Source organism: Mustela putorius, unplaced genomic scaffold (genome assembly GCF_011764305.1).
Source record: "Mustela putorius furo isolate JIRA1106 unplaced genomic scaffold, ASM1176430v1.1 tig00003846_pilon_pilon_pilon, whole genome shotgun sequence".
Taxonomy (NCBI): Eukaryota; Metazoa; Chordata; class Mammalia; order Carnivora; family Mustelidae; genus Mustela; species Mustela putorius.
In genome coordinates this window covers 12,132,617-12,154,145 of record NW_025421999.1, presented here as the reverse complement: position 1 = coordinate 12,154,145, position 21,529 = coordinate 12,132,617, and the positions used below count along the sequence as shown (strand labels likewise).

General features: G+C 44.3%; 1 protein-coding gene across 1 annotated transcript in view; it reads right to left on the bottom strand.

Moving 5' to 3' along the window:
* The window catches only part of ZNF704 (zinc finger protein 704), a 235,561-nt gene that overhangs the window by 37,892 nt on the left and 176,140 nt on the right, over positions 1–21,529 (bottom strand). The window contains exons 3-4 of the mRNA XM_045063173.1: positions 12,424–12,527; positions 7,391–7,629 (exon numbers count right to left, since the gene is read on the bottom strand). Of these exons, the coding sequence (XP_044919108.1) occupies positions 7,391–7,629; positions 12,424–12,527 (343 nt within the window). The remainder of the gene's footprint in view (positions 1–7,390; positions 7,630–12,423; positions 12,528–21,529) is intronic.

Here is a 21,529-nt window from a genome sequence, read left to right as displayed (position 1 = left end):
TGATTAAGTACTTGGCAAAGTCCCCTAACGACATCCAATGGAAACCAACCCTTAGTCTACAAAGACTACTTGCTGTTATATTTAAACAAAACAAAACAAACCAAACCCCAAACCAACTCAACAACAAGCCATGGGAGGAGGAGAACAGGAAAAAATAGCTAAATAAATATTGCCCGTGTTGCCATCTGGGTCCTATCTCGCTCAAGGAGGTCAAAGCAAGCAAAGTTCCTGGCCTAGGCGCAGCGGCCAAGTCTGGTCATGCCCATCTGTGCTTCTGCTGTGGCCGCCCCTCGAAGCTCTAAGAGAAAGAAGTTCACAAAGCTGGGGTATCTGAGGGACATGTGTATGTGTATGTGTACGTGTGTGTACGTGCCTACGTGTGTGCTGGGGGTGGCTGTTCATACATCGAAGCCTCTCCAGAGAGGACTGGGGTCCCCGGGGGAACAGGAGTCTTTACTCTTCTGCAGAGATGGTCTGGGCTGTGTTATGCGTGCTTCCTCAGCCTGCCTCCCTGTGGAAGGAACCTGCACTGCTTGGCAGAGGCTCCAATGGTTCTTTGAGGACCAAGAGGTCCCCTCAGACCCTCAGCACGTTCCAAAAGACTGAGAAGCGAACAGATGTATTAAAAATTCAGTAACTGCCTAGAAGCTGGTAGAGTTCCAGTTCTTTCCTTTATTGGGAAAGCTGACTTACACATTTCATCTCAACTTTAGGGCTTTCTTCTGTTATTTTTAAGACAGGAGGCCTGAAAGAGTAATCTCGGAGGTATGTGAGGTGAGTGCAAAGCAACAGATGAATTCAAATGTGTACCAAACACGGATTCAACATTTCCCCTGTAGATGCACTGCTTACAGAGGCTGTGATGAGAAGAAAAATAAAAAATGAAAAGATTTTCATAAGTGGAATAATACAGAATGTCTTCTTTTGTGTCTTGCTACTCAACTCAGCATATTGTTCTTGACATGCACCCCCTGTTTTATGTGTGGATAGTTTGATTCCTTTTATTGTGGTGTAGTTTTCTGTTGAGTGAATAAACCACGATTTTGCTTCTCCATTTACCTGTTTAGGGACATTTGGGTTGTTTGCCGTTTGGAATGATAATGAATAAAACTGCTCTGAACTACAAGCCTGTAAGTCCTTTTGTGGACATACGTTTTCTTATCTCTTAGGTAAACATCTAAGTGGAATGGCGGGGTCAGACGGTAAGCATATATTTAACTTTATAAGAAACTGCCAAACTGTTTTACAAAGTGGTTGGACCATTTTACAGTCGCACCGGCGATGAAAGAGCATTCCCGTTGTCAGCACGTGGGATTTCGTACACCAAATAGTACACTCTGTATGATTCCACTTACTTGAAGTGTGGCATTATGGGAAATGGACCTACAGTGACGGGAGTCAGAGAACTGGTGTTTGTGGGGTCACGGGGGAGGGGAGCATTTACTGCGGACAGGCAGGAGGAGTGCTGGCCTCCGTTGGAGCAGTGATTCCTCAGGTGGAGAAATCAGTCAAAACCCACTGAACTGGGTTCATTTCATTAAAATAGGTTCATTTTATTGTGTGGAAATTATACCTAAATCAACTTGGTTTAAAATGATTTCTAGAACAACAAAAGCATTCATGAATTCATAAAAATCCTTTTATGTATTTTCTCAACCAGTAGATTCTCCAAGTGCTTCTCACCTTTGGGATCATCTGGACATTTCTGGAGATGATCAAGTGGTCCTGTAACTGGGAAAGGGTGGGCTACGTGATTTCTGAAGTCCTTCGTCATCCCAGGCTCCAGATCTTCTCTATTGCCTGGCAGATTATTCTGGGATCCTGTCACTAAAGTGCTTAGATCTCACTCTTCTGTGTCCTGATCCTCCCTGAAGACAATCCGCTCCCCTGATCTGGCGGGCGATGCTGTGTCATCACCATGAAATCCGTACAGTGTGACCCTGCGCTGCTTTTCTTAGCACCGCCCTCGCCGGCAGCTCTAACAGATGGGTCTATTTCTGGAGCGGAGGTTCTTACAGGAGGCACTCTCTGCTCAGAATTAGTGGGCTAGGAATTAAGTCAGCGTGGAGACTGGCAACGGCTTCTTGGTGAGGGCTTTACGGGTTTGTTTCCTTTTCCGTCATTCACAATTTAAAGTGACTCATTGCTTTTTGGTTTTGAAAGATTGAAAATGCGGAGTGGAGCAAATGACGAATTCACTGTTTACTACAGCACAGCAATTACTGAAGCACCTTATGTTAACTCAGCACTTTTTCTTCCCTGACTCGAGATTCTGCCTAGTCCATGGGTGAAATGGTTCATGGCCAAGACACTTATCAAAATAAGTGCAAATGATGAAGGCCAGGATGTAGTGATTGTCGTTGAGTTGTGGCTGATGTTCTGAAAGGCGGAGTCCTGAGGCAGGTTTCCTTCTACTGCCCCTGCTCTCTGCCCCTGTCACTGTGGCCTCTCTCATTAACCCTAAATAAGACCAAGGTGCCAGAAGTGGCTGGGGGATGCAGTGTCTTGAACTGCACCAACACTGATACAGTCAGTGTGGGGACAGAATGGAGAATGGAGATGAGTACCCCTTGTCTCCACAGGCATGCTTCTCAAATTTCTATTCCGTCTGTTGTCAAGTGGGTGGAAAGGAAAGCAAAATATTAGCACCCAGCAGGCATTGTCTGCATCATCCTCAGAACAACCCCATCAGTGTGGTGCTATCACGGTCCATGTTTATAAACGAGGAGACGGGGTCTTAGAGAAGTCAAGCGACTTGCTTATGGTCACCCAAGTATTGGAGCTGGGGGGCCAATTCCAGAGACTGAACTGTTTTATTCTGTTCCGGAACTGGACAAGCTCAGAATCCGTCAGAATTAGGAATCTGACATGGACAAAAAGTACATATTAATAAGTAGTTATCAGCACTCCTTCATTTTCTAGAGGTCTTCTGGGATTGATGGTTAACTCCCAAGCCTTCCACAGAATTTGTTTTCTTCCAGACTCCCAGAGCGGTTGTAGCTAGGAGCACTGCGTCACCTTGTGGTCATGACGGGAACTGCACGTTCCTTATAGCCCGAATCCCGGCTTTTCTCTGTGCAGGAAAATACGGTCCGTCGGTTTGAAATCCCGGAGGAAAAATTCAGCTAACACTGGGCTTGATGCAGTTGGCTGGCTGATCTCCAGGACCAGGAGAAAGAAGCCTTTCATTTCCCTTTCTTGCATTCCCACTACCTTGGCTGAAGATCATCTTAAATGCAATGGGTACTTCATTCAGGAAGTAAGCCCTGCAGCGGACAGCCTGGAGTTCCGTTCTCCGCCCTCGGATTTTTTTTCTGAACCCTCCGCACCCCAGTCCCACCCTGCCACACGATGTTGGCTGTAGCTGCATCTGATTATTTTCTTTCCGTGTTATTCTCCTCTGTGGGCAGAGGGAAATGTGGATTTCTTGAATTAATTTTCTTCAGGAGTTTCATCTTTGCTATTTCGGCTAAGCTGATCTTATCTCTGTCACATTATAAGCTACAGGACCTTGGGCAAGTCATATAACCTTAAGGAGCCTCTTCTGCAAAATGCGGCAGGAATATGCCAAGGATTTTTGTGATGATTAAATGAAAGGCTGAATTTAAAAGCATGTTGTAAACTGTAACTAAATTTGCAAATGTAGTTGTTCTCTGCAGCTATTTCTTCCTTGCTGCTAACAGAAAGAGATAATGCCCTGGGGCGCCTGGGTGGCTCAGGTCAAGATCTCAGGCTCCTGGGATGGAGCCCCACTGCAGGCTCTGTTCAGCGGGGAGTCTGCGTCTCCCTCTCCCTCTGCCTCTAATCCCTTGCTCCTGCTTTGTCTTTCTCATGCTGTCTTCTCTCAAATATATAAGTAAAATCTTAAAAAGAGAGAGAGAGAGTGTGTGTGTGTGCCCGAATCTAGGCAATGCATCTCATACTCTCTTCCTCTTTACATAAGGGGAACATGGGTCACCATAAAGGTGAGAGTGAGATATTCATGTGTGGGGGAGGTGGCAGAAGAGATGAGAGAGCTTCCATAAGGAGGAGGAAAAGCAGGATCACTTCTTCATAATCCCATGGGTTGGGGGGGGCAGGGAATGCTGCTTCTGCTTTTGTTCAGGGGTCCAAAATGTCTGTTACACTGTTGCTACATTCCAGGACCCAGGATTTTAGTCCTTGCACAGCCTCACAACCTTCCTACTTATGGTCACATTTAATCTTCACCATTATCCGGACAGAGGTTTCATAATAGCTGTTTGCCTGGCTTACAGATGAAGAAGTTGACAATCAAAGAGGTGAGATCATTTTCTTAAGCTCTCAGGGTAGCAAAGTTGATTTCTGTTCAGTGCTCCTCTTACCACATTCTCTATACCAGGGAACAGGGTCTCCCAAACTTTTTATACCACGAGCCACAGTAAGAAGCATTTTGCACATTACACATGTTAAATGTATAATTTAAACAAAAGCATCAAGGAACAACACCTCCCCTGGTTGAGTGCAGTGCATCCTACTCTGTCTTATTCATTAAAGACGTGCTATTACTGCTCATTAAATTGACCCAGTGCCTGCTAGTGGATTGAAATCTGCAGTTTGGAAAATACTGATCTAGAAGATTCTCAAACAATCCCCACAGGAAACGTGACCATCACAATTGCCCATGGTCTCAAACAGGTTAGGAATCTGACGGGTTGAAGAGAAAAAATTAGATGAACTCAGAAAGTTTGACTAACTAGAACATATTGGCAAATGGATTGAGCAAATTAACTCCTAGAAATTTTTTGAAATAGGATTTTTAAAACTCTAAGATAACTGCATCACAGTTATTGTGTTTCTGCCCCATTCTGAGCACAGCAGTTATCACTCTGATCATTACTGCCTCTTTCCACATCGGGTCCACCTGCCTAATTTCCAACCTTAAATGAAGGGGCTACACCTCCATTCTCTGCATTGTGCCTGATGGGTGCACAATAAATATTGGTTCTCTTAATAAATAGAAAAAATGATTAGCAACCATCCCACGTTCTCATTACTCTCACTAGTCAATGTAACTTGAAGTTAAAAAGGCAAGGACTTGATCCATGTAAGAGCCATGATTTGAAACCGAGTGATTACGAGCTTCAGCCAGAGGGAAAAATCATAAAGAAAGAGGTTGAACAGGGGCACCTGGGAGGCTCAGTGGGTTAAAGCCTCTGCCTTCTGCTTGGGTCATGATCTCAGGGTCCTGGGATTGAGCCCGCATTGGGTTCTCTGCTCAGTGGGGAGCCTGCTTCCCTTCCTCTCTCTCTCTCTCTCTCTCTCTGCCTGCCTCTCTGCCTCCTTGTGGTCTTTGTTTGTCAAATAAATAGAATCTTTGAAAAAAAAAAGGGGGGGGGGTCGAACTGTTTTTTATTCATGCATTTATTCCTACTATCCAGCATCCTGCAGAATGGGTCTGTGCCCTTCAAATAAAGTCACTTTGTAATTAAGCTCCCCCCCTTTTCCTTTGGTGACTTGCCTATCCCCTAGCTTAGTTAAAGCCTATAAAATCTACAAGTCTGACCAATGCAACTTAATTGTAATGCAAGAGTGTGAATTTTGGCTCCTGGCTACATTAGAAAGGAAAGGATGTGGCAGGTTTTCAGCAATGCACTCTACAAGCTGAGGTGTATGTATGTGTGTGTGTGTGATGGGGGAGGTGGGTTCTGGGCCAGAGTCCTCGCCACAATACCAGGACCCACTGGCTGAGATCACAAAGATGAGCTCAGAGAGAAAGTCTGTGCAGCCAGAAGCAAAAGGACAAGCCTTTGGGTCCACATGGCTGTCTTGCCTGCAGGTTCCCACTGACACAGGTGGCAGCTTCTCTCCCTGACGAGTCAAGCAAAGACTCAGATTTCCCGGGGACCCACAGGAGGCTGGAGCAACTCCAGCCCCCCTGCCTCACAGAGAGGTGTGTGAAACAGCAAGCCTTCATGCCACCGCCTCTGGGAAGGACAGGAGACTGCAGGAACGCTCTGTTCTCCGAGAAGAGAGTGTGCTTATACAACGTCCACTGTCACACATGCCGAAGGATGCTAAGAGAGATGCAGGGAGGGACAGTTGGATCCATGCCATCTCTTTGTTTTGCTTTTTGAAATGAATTGGGGGGATAAAGAAGGTTGCACTGCAGCCCTCAGGGTTTGGCTTTGGATTTTTATTTGTGAATTACCATGAATAATGAAGCTACTGATAACCAATTAAAAGACTAAAATTTAAATAATGGTTTCATATATATATATATATATATATATATTATATATAGTGATTTAAAAAATAATGTTAAAGTGTTTTCTAGATATAGTAGTATGGCTTTACTCCAGGAAGTAGAAATTCTTTTGAAAAATTGGGAGCCAACATAATGATTTAAATGTATGTGAAGAAAATGAAAAGAAGGTGAGCTGGAGGTCCAGGCAGACTTGTGTTTGAACGAAAGCTCTGGCCCTTTCTAACCTGCATGGCAGGGGTGAGTTGAATGCAAAACCCCTTGATTGTCAACCTCCTCATATCGAAATGGGAAAATAATACTTATGGTGCAGGACTGCTGTGAGGATTGCATAAAGCTATAACCAGGGGCTCAGTGGGAAGCCTCTGCGTTCAGTTCAGGTCATGATTCCAGGGAGTGAGCCCCACATCAGGCTCCCTGCTTGGCAGAGAACCTGCTTCCCCTTCTCTCTCTCTGCCTGCCTCTCTGCCTACTTGCAATCTCTCTGTCAAATAAATAAATAAATAAATAAATAAACAAAAATCTAAAAAAAAGATAAAAGGTATAATCACTTAACTTATTAAATCAATTCATTAGTTCTCCTTTCTCTCTTTTAATGAAGCAAATATGTACTTCTTAGTATCTAAATACACACATATGTTTATATGTCATCTGGCACGTATGTTTCCACTGGTTTTATAAAAATAAGGTGCAACATATTCTTCCCAACAACGCTTTGGGGCTTACTGAAGCAGAATAGAGGAAAATATAATACCAATTTTATTTTATAGGTGAAAAAATGAAGTCCCAACGAGAGAGTGAGTTAATTACCAAACCAAGCCTGCAGTACAATTTTCTACCTTCTGAATGCTGGTTAGTCGCAGAATACCTGATGTTAATTCCTATCCCCGTGCAGCAACTGACAGGGGATGGGGTCGGTGGGCGGGGAGGGGTTGTGTTCTTGAAAGAAGCATTCTCAATGACTTGGTCATTTTTGTTTTTAATCATGGCCCTTCCTTTATTTTGAACCGTCAGAGAACATCAGAGGGGAGCAGGGGCCGGTTCCGTCTGCCCCACCCGGCGTGGGGTGCAGGAGAGCCGCATCAGCCCCCCTAGGCTCCCACAGGCCCTCGGAAGGTGGACATTCCTGCAACCCAAACCCAAACACGGTGTGGCCCACACACCAACCTTTCTTTTCCTGGGGATGGGCTCGTCAAAGAGCAGGTTGCTGGCCTCCGCTTCGTCGATGCCATCGTCCGGCGGCGGCTGCGGCGCGGGGCTACGGAAGGGCTTGAAGCTGTCGGCGGACAGCGGCGGCGACGGGGTGGACGGGTTGGACTGGTCGCTGGGGGCGCTCCAGCTCCAGTAGCCGCTGCTGCTGCTGGAAGGCACGCCGCCTCCCTCCTTCCAGGATCCGCTGAGGCCCTCTGTCCGTGCACACAAACACAGGGTCAGTAGGAGCCTGGGCTGCACTGCGGGGGGTGGGGGCGTGGGTCGGGGGCAATGGGGACAGCGGGGGACTCGATGCTCTGCTCATGAAAGCGCTTGCAGCCCACTCGACAGTTTGCAACGGTTGGGGATGTAAGATGTACTCTGAACCTCAAAAAAAAAAAAAAAATCCGTGTTGCTTTACAGTTTATAAACATGTAGCTATTTTCATCACACAACAGGTTTTTCTCAGTTTTTTGATGTGTGGTGTTTTGTTCAACACTAGTTTCTGAGGATAACAGTGGAGATTAGATGAAAATAAGAAAAAAAAAAAAAAAAAGAAGATGTTCTTGTTTACAAAGTCTGGGGAGCTCCTGCCTTTCTAAGAAAGAACTCATGGGCAGCTGTCTTCCCCACCCCCATCCCCGATTTTAACTTTTCAAAAGAAATTTCTCATAGGTCTGTGATCCTTGCATTACACTGATAGAAAAAGTCCAAGATTGAAGAGTCAAAGGGACTAATTTCCAGATAGTTACCTACGGCCATCTACCTTATACTAACAGCTGCTTATTCTAACAAATAAGAGTGCCTTACAATTGGTGAGGGTTTTACATCTGGCGGAGATCCTTCACAAGATCTCGAGCATCCTCACGACATCTGTCTCTCAGAGTAAGGACAGTCATGCCTGTTTTACAGACGGAGATCGTGAGGCAGCTGCAAGTTCAGTGACTTGCTGCGTAGCTGGTGTGGAACTCGGGTGGGTGCTGGGCCCAAACCCTGGTCTACCCGTTGGTCTTCTCCTTCATGAGTGTGTTGTGAACAGCCTCTTTGGAATCTAGCAAAACTGAGGTCAGAGGAGGATTTATTGGTAATAATTCCTGGTAAGACTGGTGTTGAATTTTACCTTTCCACCTGTGGGGAAACATAAAATGTTTGCTAGTGTAGAGAGATCTTTGCCCAGTTAGAATGTCTTGGGCCTGTCCTCATGCAATGAATGTCTTCAGCAAACTACTGAAGATTTGCTTTACCTTTCAAGATGCCCAATCTTAATGAGCATTTGTATAATTCTACTTTCTTTTTTTTTCCCCCAAAGATTTTACTTATTTATTTGACAGAGAGAGGGAACACAAGCCGGGGGAGTGGGAGAGGGAGACGCAGGCTCTCCGCCAAGCAGGGAGCCTGACATGGGGCTTGATCCCAGGACCCTGGAATCATGACCCAAGCAGAAGGCAGAGGCTTAACGACTGAGTCACCCAGGCGCCCCTCTACTTTCTTTTTAAAGGATGATTTCTCCTTCATATTTATGTACATTTTGAATATATTAAAGCTATATTCTAAGTACAAAGGAGAAAAAGTCTCAAATTGCCTCATTAAAAAAATGTTGCTAATGGGACGCCTGGGTGGCTCAGTCGTTAAGTGTCTTCCTTCAGTTCAGGTCATGATCCCCGGGGCCTGGGCTCTAGGCCCATGTTGTTGGGCTCCCTGCTCAGTGGGGAGCCTGCTTCTCCCTCTCCCTCTGCCCCTGCTTGTGTTCCCTCTCTCACTGTATCTCTCTCTGTCAAATAAGTAAATAAAATCTTAAAAAAAAATGTTGCTAACGTCTGTGTAATCCATAATGAAGGGAAGCGGTAGACTAGCATTCAGAGAGAAACTTCTTAACCACCTTCACATAATTAAGAGTATTCCTCAGCTATGTCAGACGAAGAGTTCTCTTGGTGGACCGAAGTTTGAAGCGGAAATAGCAGAGAAGTTCCCCATCTCATTAAAGCAAAGGCTCTGACAGAATCCAGGGGTCATTTATGCAGGCTCACACCTCGCCAGCCGCAACAAAACTAAATTAGCATCTCACCCCCACAGTCTACACAGAGACCGAGGCACTGACGGGACCGAGTCCCCGACTGTAAATAAGAAAGCTCCATTCAATACAACACGACTTCAAGAGGAGCCTCATGTAAGGCCTTAGGTAATATTACCTGGTGTGACAGACTCACTTGGCAGGCTTATGAGGCTTATAAATATACGGCAGAAAACACTGCAAAATAAAATAAGTTCATGGTGCTAGATGTGTCATCGGCCTAGGTATGAGGAATTGAATTTATTTTGAAAACCAGCCTTTATTACAGTGTGGTTATGTTGCTTCACGGCAATGCCAGAAGTTAACTTGCTTACTTGGGAATGGCCTTTCCCTTAGAAACACTACTTAAACAGAAGGATAATGTGATATAGAAATAAACTTTTCAGAAAAAAGTCAGAACCAGTTCAGAGTGTTTTTCAGAAAACATTTTCTTCTTGACTTAAACGAATAGTTGCCAAATTGTAGACACACACTGCTGGTCTCTTACTCTCTTTGCGCACCACATCCTGACAAAACGATCCCTCTCAGACACAGAAGAGGAACACAACAGTTTTCAAAACCTCATTGACATACAATAATCCTGGACATAGTCTTTATTTCTAAAAAATTTAATAATTCCTTTATTTTCAGATACTACTTTCCCTTTTAAAAATTTGCTTCCTGTTGCAGACTAAATGAGAGATAATAGACAATTTGGGATTATTAGTTGGGTAGTTCTTTTTGAAATTGTAACAAACACTGAATTACTTTCTTTGTAACAATGTTAACAAAAGTTTTCATTGAAGAAGCGAAAAGTTTATTTTTATTTGAACTTTTAATAGAAAGGAACATTAAAGATGTTCTCAAAAAAGAACACAATGGTAAAAATGATGATTAGAGCAAAAAAAAAAACTTTTTCTCCTCTGTGATTCTTTTTTCCCTCTAATGGGTCTTGGAGATGCTTTCCATTTTGTGTTTACTGTAATCTTTCTTCAGTGGCATTGACAAGCTGAGAAAGGTAAGTCAGGATACCTGTTCACCAAGAAGCCCAGAGAAGAAGGCCAGGTTATTCAATAGGAATGGTCAGACTCATTTTAAGAGCACCCTATACCCCAGCTGGATTGGGGTAAGCATGGGGGAGGACCCACTGGATAGCCAACATATATAATTTCACAACTCATGCTTATAACTAAATGGTGTATGAACTGTAGCTCAGTCCCATAATTGATTAGGCTGGCTTTAAAGAGAAGGTTTCATTCAGTGGTCTCAGTGCACTGCATTTCAGTGACCTGGCTTCTGCCCAGGGGTGGTCCATTGGGAATGCTCTTGCCAAAACCACCAGTGACCTTCTGCTTGATGAAGAATTCAGTCATGAGAAAGACTCATGACTGACATTCTGTAGCATCAGAGGTTCTCCTTGAAACATGCTTTTCCCTTGACTTGCATGAACCACACTCTCCTGGTTCTCCTCTAACATTGTTGGTGACCCCTCAGGTCCCCTCTGCTCGTCCCTTAGAGGATAACAGGCCCTACCAGCCCCTTAGCCACCTTCTCATCATACTCTTCCTCTACACAGTGTCCTCGAGGTGATCTCATCTCTTCACCTGGCTTTGCAATGATGCCTACCAGTCCTGCACCATCAGCCCAGGTCTCTCTCTTGGTATGGATCCAAATCTCTACCAGACAAGGACCCTTGAAAGGTTCTGCCTACTAAACATGTTCCAAACTGGACCTTCACCTTCTTCAGCAACCCCACCTCTTGCCCTAACAGTTCACCCAAAGATCTATGTCCCTGCTCTGCTCCCCATCTCAAGGAGGGGCCTCCTCCTGAAGCACACGGATAGCCTGGAAGTCACCCTTGTCACTCCCTCTCTTTCATTCTCTCTGTCCATCATCATCATGTCCTGTCGATTCTGCCTCCTCCATGTTTCTCAATTATGTCCTCTTCATCCCCACTGTGACCACTAAGGTCCAGGGCACCCATATGGTCTTGTTTTTTGTATTTGCCTGTAATCCTAATCATAACATTCTAGTGCCTGTCACTTAATCCTGTAGACTCAGATTAATGTTCAAACTCCTAGCCAGGAACACATGGCTTCTCTTGATCGATATTGGGTCAAGCTCTCCAACTTCATCTCCTGCTGCCCTCCTGATATATCCTATTGAATTATATCTGTCAATATTATATCATGACTAAGATAGCAGATCTGGAAGCAGAAAGATACGGGATGGAGTTTCAGCTCTGCTGTTTGCAAGTTAGTTAATTCTCATATGCCTCAGTTTATTCACCTGTAAAATAGTGATAATAACATTGAATTTTTGTGAGAATTATATGAGATTAAGTAAGCTTAGAACTCGGCATATAATAAGTGCTGAATAAATGCTAGCCATTAATATGACTGATAGGGTTCTTTTCCCATAGGAATTGTATAATATGAATGATTGATTATGGACATTGTTTTCAAACCATCTAGCATGCTACCCAATAAATATACATTGAATGAATGAATGGACTGCATACTTCTATTTGATTAATATTATTATTCTATTAGGATAGTACTTTTTCAAAATATTTAATATTCAGAGTTCTTTGATCCAACTACTGGTCTAATTAAACAGAAATAATGATAGTGAAAATAACTCCATTGGACCAACCTCCATTTACCTGGGAAAAAAGAAGTATGAGCACTAAAAAAATGTGTTCTGGAAAGGTGCTAGAACTCAGTACATGTGAGCTGAATGGACGTACGTATGAATGAGATGCTGGGAAGTCTCTGGGAAGATGAGGAAGAAGATGATAGTTGTGAGATCTCCATTTCTTCCAGTTTCCCTTGCTTTCTGCTACTGAGGGGTGGTTAAACTGTTTATCATGTGTGTGTTAGAAATGAGATCCTTCAAAGAGGGGCTCTGCTCTTGGTGTCAGGGAACCCTCCCCATAGGTCCCGTACCCCAGGCTTACCATTCGGCCGCACAGGTGGGCTCCGAACTAAAGGGCTGGTGGACAAGCTGGTTAGTACCATTGCTGCTGTCACCTTGTCCATGTCCAGTTCCTCTGAGGATTTCCTGTAAAACAGAGGGGACATTGTTACCTGTGCTCATTTCTTGTCTATTGTGGTCTATTATGGGCTATGTGCCCCACACTTACAATGTGCCCCATGCTACTACACACTTATTCCTTTAAATTAGCCCCATAAAATACAAAATTTGTCAGCTTTATCGTATAGATCAGGAATTCCGCCGAGATCCAGAGGTTATGATCCAGTCAAAATCTTATAGTATGAGGAAGGGAAGGATTCCTCATCTGATAGTCACCTAACAAATACTTACTGGGAGTGTGCTCTAAGATAGACCTTGTTCTAGGCACAGCCGATGTATGGTGAACAACAGACAAGGCTGGTGGGGAGAAACACAATTACTGGGAAACAAACAAAAGGGAACAGAATAATTCGTGATAATGACAAGTGCTGTGAAGTGCATGAACAGGTTGACGTGACAGTGATGGAAGGTGGCTGCACTTAAGGTGGTCAAGAAAGGTTTCTCTGGGAGGTGACACCTAAGGTGAAGTGTGAAGGGGGGCGGTCAGTTCTGAAGAAGTCAGGAAATGCCCTTCAAACAGAAGGGACAACTGTCAAAAGGCTAGATGGTGGGATAGGGTGCTGGGTATTTGAAGAGCATCCCACTTTGGGTGAGAAGGGGACAAGGGTGAAGAGCTGGTCACGTCGGGTCCTTTGCGCATGGGAACTGTTTCAATTTTATTCTAAGTGGAATGGGAAATCACTGGAAGACTTTGAGCAGGCCTAGTGACCTAATATGATTACAAATAATTACATGAGCTGCTCTATGGAGAATGGATTTCAGGGAAGGCAGACTCAAGGCAAGGAGGCCATTTAGGAGGTAATTGTTCGGAGTCTGGACTCAAGAGGAGATAGTGGCTTGCGCTGGGGAGGGGGAGAGTGGCACCTGGCTGGTGCCCTGAGGGTCGGAGATGGGCAAAGGGGAGCAATCCAGGACGGCTGTCAGGCAGTCTGGCTTGAGCACTGACTAAAGCCATTTACTGAAACGGGAGATGGTGGAGGAGAAATGCAATTAGAGGTGTTTAAACCCCAGTGCCCTGCTTTTCCTACACTTTCCTACAGGAAGGACAGGGGGCAGCCCGGTAGTCACCATGCTGTTAAAGTGAAGAGCCATTGGGCAACATTCATTGAGATGAAGAGATTACTCTGGTTCATTAATTTTTGGCCGGTTAACCCCGCGTGAAGGTTCATAAGATAATGATCATTGTGGACCGAAGTCAGCTTGTTGAAGCTTATTTAAATAAAGAGGCAAAAATGTAGGCGGTACCTACATGTAGGAATCAGATAAATTGTACCACCTCCTGAGAGACGAACAGTTTCAAATTAGAGAAGAGTTGAAGAAGTATGACAGGGGATTAATAAACCATATTGACAAATGAATGTCATGTTGACAAATGTGGCTTTCATTCGAGGCGTGCCCTGTAATTTTTAAAGCAGTGAACTCTTAGGGATGGAAACTTTATAGCATCACTTCCCAACACATTGGGAAAAGAGATTCTTAAATTGGAGAAAAAAATCAAGTTGTTCCCAAATTTGGGGGTGCTGCTCAATTAATTTCATCATGAAGTTATAAAGATTATTATAACTTGGCTCTCCAATGTCCATGATGACACTGAATTACTAAACAAAGCTTACTCTTTCGATCCAAGGTGCCAAAAGATGAGAACCTTTCAAATTTTCTTCTATAGTTATTCTCAAAGCACCTTACCCTCTTTCTCGGCAAACTGTTCTATCTAAAGACAAATCACTTTTTTTTTAGAGAATGGCAATTAAATGCTTCTAGAAAGCAAGCTTGAGAGTACACAGTGAAATTCACTTTGCAAGAGTTTTCAAGACAACCTCATTCGCTGAGAGAAAAAACCCACTTATTCATTTGGCACACAATTAAAAGATTTCACAATATCCATTATTTTTATGATCCTCATACTTGGGAGTAAAGATGATGCCAGTTTCTTACAGACACAAAGTCTCCTGAAACAGCACCAGGGAAAGAACTTAAAGTGCCTTAAGGTAATTTTGAGTGTTTTGTTGGTTCAATCTCCCTATGTAGTCATGGTCACAGGGGGAAGGAGTAATTGGAGGCCTTGAAGGGGAGAAAGATTTGTTCTATATCCTGCTATGTGGACCCTCGGGCTCCTCTGACCGGCTGCCCTCCCCAGAGTCCAGCTGTCAGGATCACTCCATGCCAATGGGGGGCACACATGAGCAGGCTGCTTGTCATCTCCTTCAAGACTGAATTACAGGAGAGGCTGACTTCTCTTTCTGTCAGCCTTCTCTTCCTCTTATTAACAAAAGGCTTGAGAACCAGAATAAGCAGCCATGAGCTTGGCACAGGGGAATGGCATGGCTGTAGGGAAAAGGTCCCCTTGCCCTCTGCCCTGATTCTAAAGGGACTCACTGTACAGGCACATCTTTCCCTCTCTTACATCTTGGTTTCGGGAACCTTTATTTTTCCTTCCTCAATCTGCTTTGTATCTTTTTGGATTTTTTTTTTTTTCCACATTTAAGGCGAACATTTTTTGATTAAGAGGTCTAAATGATAATTAACTCAAAAGCTGATTTTTGTGTGCTTTTTTTTTTTTTTTTTAACATGAACATCAACAGAGAATGTGTCACTAGAGAATAACCGTGAGAGACTCTTAACTATAGGAAACGAACTGAGGGTTGTTGATGGGTGGATGGGCTAACTCGGTGATCAGTGTTAAGGAGGGCACGTGGGGGCAGTGGGTGTTATATGAAACTGATGAATTACTGAATTCTACATCTGAAACTAAAGGTTTCTATAGTAAACTAATGGTATACTATATGTTGGTTAATTGAATTTAAATTTTAAAAGAAGAGAATATGCATTTTTTTTTTGTATTTCCAAAGTTTACCACTACATTTCAAAACAATTATTGAGTGTCATAAACTGGATTTCTGATGAAAAGTGAAAAAAGGAATAAACATTTGTATAATCAGAACATTTTTGTATTTGGATTACTTTTGACTGTCCCACTGGTTCTGGAGGTCACTGACAACAATAGTAACCCCAAATCAAAAGAATACATTGTTCCTGATTCAATTAACCTATATCTCTCTGGGAGTATTTTTATCTTGCTACATGAAATGTTACCAGATGATATGGTCTTGTGCTGAGTTGTGTTTTTGTTTTTATCTTTGTTTAATTTCTTTTGGTACAGTACTATCTAATTACAGATTAATTGGTGCTGCAAATTCAGATCCTTATAATTAAACATGAAGAGATGATATACAAAGTAGAATTTGTTACACTTTGAGAAAACTGCTGCAGAAGCACTCTGGTAGATTAGGAGTTGTTGGGGGGGGTAACCCCTTTATAGGTTAAATATTCTTTCCTAATTTTAAATTAAATTTAAATCTACTGTTGAGTACCTTATCAACCACATGTTTGGAAAAGGCCGAGGCCTTTCTCAATCTTTTTTTTTTTTTTTCCCCCATTTAATTTTCCTCCCAGACTTAGTTGAGTATTATGGGACTTAATAATATTTAGAACTATTTTTAAATAATAGTAATATTTTTTGTCATTCTATATGTGATTTGTCCCCCAGGTTGACCTGGCTTGGATGGATGAGTAGGATTTCAAGGTGAGAGATTCACATTTCAGGCAAGTCTTTGTCTTGCAATATGCTTAGGAGTCCTTATTTGAAGGTTGTAGTAGGTGACGAGAGAGGACGGAGGCTGGGCCAGTTCCTCATGTGCCAGGTTAAGTGGTTTATCATGTTCTTTTAAATAGAAGCCATTGACAATTCATGAACCTGGGAAAGGACGGATAATCAATCTATCTCTAGTTTAGAAATGGATCAAAATTGAAAATGTATGGAAGGGGAAGAAACTGAAGGTAGGCTATTTAGCTATTTTTAGTTAGGTCTTAACTCAAACCAAAAGTGTCAGACGAAGAAGTAACAACTATTCCTCTGTGAAAAGAGTCTTTAGTCTATGAGTACAGAACTCCCTTGATATCTGCTAAGGATGTGTCCTGGAGTTTTCTGAGAGAGGGGATAAAGGTAATGGGTAAGAGTGCAGGCTCTGGAATTAGTTAGACCATGTGGCTTCCAGTCTACTCTCTGCCATTACTAGCTGTGTGACTTTGGATGAATCACTTGACATCTCTGATTCTTGTTTATCTGTAAAAGGGGGATAAAAACAGATCTGTTGAGAAGATTACATGAGTAAACATGCAGGGCACCAGCACACAGCCTCACCCGTTGTCAGATACCCATAGATGTTGGTTAGCTATTATTAACCTTCGCATTCATGAACACACCCATAGCATACAACTCCCGTGAAAGAGGACAGTATCAGATTGCTTCACTTGGTCTTCTTAATAGGCACCAGCACTAGCAGCTGTTGCTTTCTTTTGGGGTGGTGGTGGTGGTGGTGGTATTTTTCATAAAGAACAGAACTGTTTGAAGTTCTCAGGAATTTCTCCCAGGAGGTGGCAACTGGCACATGCAGGAGCAGCTGCTGGGTCCCTTGCAAGAGCTTCACATTGATGCCTTGGCAACCAGACAGCTCATGACGTCATGGCCCGCGAGGTCTGTTCATGAATAGCCAAAGTCTGGAAGGCGGTTTGGAGTTTATGTTTAAGAGTTTCTGCTTTCCATGCTCACTCTGGGAGTGCTAGCTATGCTCTAGGGGCTCTTCTAGAAACTGGAAATACAGCAAAGGCAAATCAGGCAGAGTTTTGCCTTCTTGAGCTCTAGTCCACTGAAAAACCGGTCCTTGATCAAACAGACAACAAATAAACATGAATCTACAGAGGTGGCAGATGCCAGGAAGGAGTGGTGTGGATTTGCTGAGAACCTACTAAAGTCCTGCCAGCTCACGGGGGACCTTCCAGGGACTGGCCCTGAGCACAGGTGCTAAATGAGCCTTGGGCTGGGCTGTGCCAAGTATGGGCAGGGCTGTCTTCCCAAGGGACGGAGAAGCTGAGCACAGCGTGTTGTGCCCTGGGAGAGGGGACAGCCCAGGGAGGGTCTTTGAAGTCCTGTACAGGTTTTAATCCTTATCTTAAAGGCCCTGGGAATCACCGGAGTGTTTCAGGCAGAGTCGGGTGGGAGAGGTTGTGGAGCTTGAGGTGATGTTATAGATTTGTTTTCCTAAAAGCTCACCCTGGCTGCTGTGTGGAAAATGAGTTTCTTAGTTTGACAACCAGTCTTTTATCTGAGGAACTGATTGCCTGGTGACTGTGGCAGCAGGTTGTGGAATGACATCATCTGTGACACGGGGAGGCGATCAGATGTGTGTGTGCGGGATCAGCAGACATGGCCCCGGGGCCGTGGGTTGTAGGCTGGCCTGGCCCTGGGCGCTTGACTGTGGCCTTGCTTACAAGGCAAGAAGGCTTTTTTCCTTTTTTGAGCCACTTCATGCCTGAGTGCCATCTCTTTGCAGGGTGCACACAAACCCGGTCTCCCCTGGCTAACCCACCAGCTAACAGAGAAATGTTTTACACCCTGGAGAGCCATCAAAGACATTTATCTGCAATTAAAGTACGGTAGTAACAAATGGAAATAAAAATGTATAATACATTCTTTAGATTAGCACTAATCCAGTTCCTTAGCAACTACTGAAATCTGCTGTATAGACCACGTTCAGTTACTTTAAAAACTTGTGATAATCCTCAAACAAGGAATAAAGGCTGAAAATAAAATCTCTTCTATGGGAAAGGCCACAGTAACTGACCCCCCATCTTGGAATTCTGGGAAAGCTTTTCCTGAAAGTTTGGAAAACTGGAATCAGTTAACCTTTCTTTTCTTTCTTTTTTTTTTTTTTTAATATTTTATTTATTTATTTGACAGAGACACACAGTGAGAAAGGGAACACAAGCAGGGGGAGTAGGAGAGGGAGAAGCAGGCTTCCCGCTGAGCAGGGAGCCCGATGCGGGGCTCGATCCCAGGACCCTGGGATCATGACCTGAGCCGAAGGCAGACACTTAACGACTGAGTCACCCAGGTGCCCCCAGAGTCAGTTAACTTCTAAATGTGATTAAGCGTGAAGCTTTGTTTCCTCTGTAATGGTACGCTGGAGCAAAAGTGGTCAGTGTGAACTCCTCCAATTTCATCTTAGCTGTTGTTTCTTTTACTCTACAGGGAAGAGTAAGGAAGCTGCCTGTTGCTATGAAGTATCTGGTGGCCTTGATCAACAAGATGGGGAAATTAGTGCAAACACATCCTAGTACATAGGCCATATAGACCAGTGTTTCTGAAGCAGCCTGTGGTGAAGGATCATTTGAAAGAAATCTCTGATCTGTCATGGATTGACACTTCTGGAAAACACAAGGAAATCAGGCCCATGGAGACTGTGGCTCTGTCATACTGCAATGCAAACCCGTGAGTTTCTCCTCAATTTCTGCACCCAGCTGGTAACAGAGTTTGCAGACTGTCACTGGCCCACGCTGACAAGCATGGAATCTCACGATTGCTTTGATGTCCAATGCATTTTTCCCAAAACGATGATATTCAGTCCTGTTTCTCTCTTTCTACCCCCTGCTGCTCTCTCTCCTTAGATCCTCCCACAGTGACTTTGCTCCTGGCCTTTATCTGCTCACTGGACTTCATATTCCATTATGAACAGCCACTCACATACCTTCCCCATTTTACTGTACCTGGGTTTTCCATTAGGATCAGTCCTCCTTCCCACCTAAGTTACTTACCCTATTACCCTCACTGTTGGCCTTTGACCTGCCTCCCCTAAAGCATTTCTCCACTTGCATGCAGAAACCCGGGTGCCTGGTGGCTCAGCTGCTCTCTCTCTCTCTTCCTGTCTGAGCATCAACCAGACCTTCTATCAGTTCCTCTCTCCTTTAAAAGTCACCAAATATTTTGGCACAGAAGTTGTAGCCATTACCGGGGTGCAGTTGGTTAAACATCTGACTCTTGATCTTAGCTCAGGTCTTGATCTCAGGGTTGTGAGTTCAAGCCCCGAGTTGGGCTCCACACTGCAAGTGGAGCCTCCTTAACAGGCAAAAAAAACGGATAGGGTTTTGTTTACTGCATCTGGAATTATAATCCTAGGGGAGGTGGTGAAAGCATCCCATATCCTAACTTTGTAGTTTCTGTTCCCTTCATCTCAACAACATTCAGCAGACTCCTGACCTTGACAGGAAGGATGCCACAGTCGAATGGACTGGGGTTTAAACCCAGCAACTGCATTTATTAGAGGAGTGATTTTAGATACATCATGTAGCTTTGTATAGCTTCCTATTCTTCGTTTATAAAATGGGAACAATAATAACACCAGCCTCCTGGGGTTTTGGGAGAATTAAATTGTATATGTAAAATATCGTACATTCACTAAACATTCAATTAATAGTAATGGTTTTCATTATCTCTTACCTGAACTCTTGTTTCAGTGAACCGTTCTTCAATTAAAACCCCAAGTTTAAGAGTGCTTGGGTGGCTCAGTCAGTGAAGTGTCTACCTTTGCCTGGGGTCATGATCCTGGGGTCCTGGGATTGAGCCCCACCTTGGGATCCTTGCTCAGTGGGGAACCTGCTTCTCCCTCTCTCTCTGCCTGCTGCTCCCCTGTTTTTGTGCTATTTCTCTCTGTCAAAAAATAAATAAAATTGTTTAAAAAAACCCTAATTTGATCTACTGAAGTATTTATAGGTTAAATAACATGAAAAGTAGGATTTGCTTTAATATCCTACAGCCTCCCACTCACCCACCCCCTAAAATGTGAGTTGGAGGATGAGTAGATGAAATCAAATGGGTAAAATGCTGACAACTGTAGGAACAAGGGGACGGACCCTGAGGGCTTCATTCGACCATTCTCATACTTCTGTGCTTATAGTCCAAATAAAAACGAGAACACAAATCTGATATTGGCCCCAACATGCTACTGCTCTCCCCCAACCTCGCGCTCCTCCTTTCTGTCTAGCTCACACCGTCTCCCCCCGCCAGCTCTTCCATCCCCTAGGAACAGCCAGTCTTTGGCTTCCTCCATTCTTGCCAGGTGCCCAGCTCGCTGCTGCCTCCTTCTTCCCTCCAGTGTGGGTTCCCCGGTTGACCGCCTGGCCACATCTCTCCCCAGCAACCTTGAACCCCTGGCCTTTCTAGCCTCTTGCTTCACGGGCCTGGAACCAGCGAACCCTGGCTGGATTCTCCCTGGCTGTTTCCTCTTCTGCCCGGGGACAGCCGAGGGCGGATGGAGGACACCAGACTTTGAGGACTGGAGCCTCGCCCAGACTCTACTTGAGCTTCCCTCCATCAGACCATCAGATCCTTCATCTGTCTTTAACCAGCACGTACTCCCATCAGCACTCGTGATTTTGTGTCTTCATCTCTCTCTCTCCAAACTTCAACTCTTACACACCCAGAGAGCAGATACTTTTAACCTCCTACATTACAGAGAACATTTAGGCCACCCGGCAGGACCTTATTACTTCCTTTCTTCAGTCTCCCCGGAAGGTGGATGTGTTCCTGGTGGAAGCCACGCCCCCACATGTGCTACCTGCTCCCGCATCCGAGACCTTGCTCCTGTTCACCCTGGGCTTTTCTCTGGGTCCACTCACACGCTCAGGTGTTCCTCCACCTGCACGTAGGGACACAGAGCAGTGGAAAAGGAATGAGGACGGTGGTTAGTGGACCTAAGAGAGGCGAGAAGCTCAAGGAGGGGCAAGTTAACAGCCTGAGAGGTGGGAGATGGACCAACCCCAATCAGGAGCCCCCTGGAACTAGCAACAGGAAAGTAGGCAGAAACTTGAGCAGGAGCAAAAGCAGGATGGCTGTGGTTTGAGGAGTGAATGGATACCAGGAGGTGAGGAAGTGTTATTGTGCAGCCATGAGGGGAAGAAGAATGTGGTTGTTTGAGGGAGTTAAGAGAGCTCAGGTTTGTCTGATCCTGCTTTGGAAGAATGAACTCTAACCCATCTCCGTGCTGATAGGGAAGAGCCAGCAGTGTTGGAGAACTCATAGATGCAGAGAGAAGGGATTATGAATGGACAAGGCTGCCATAGAGGGGGTTCCTGGG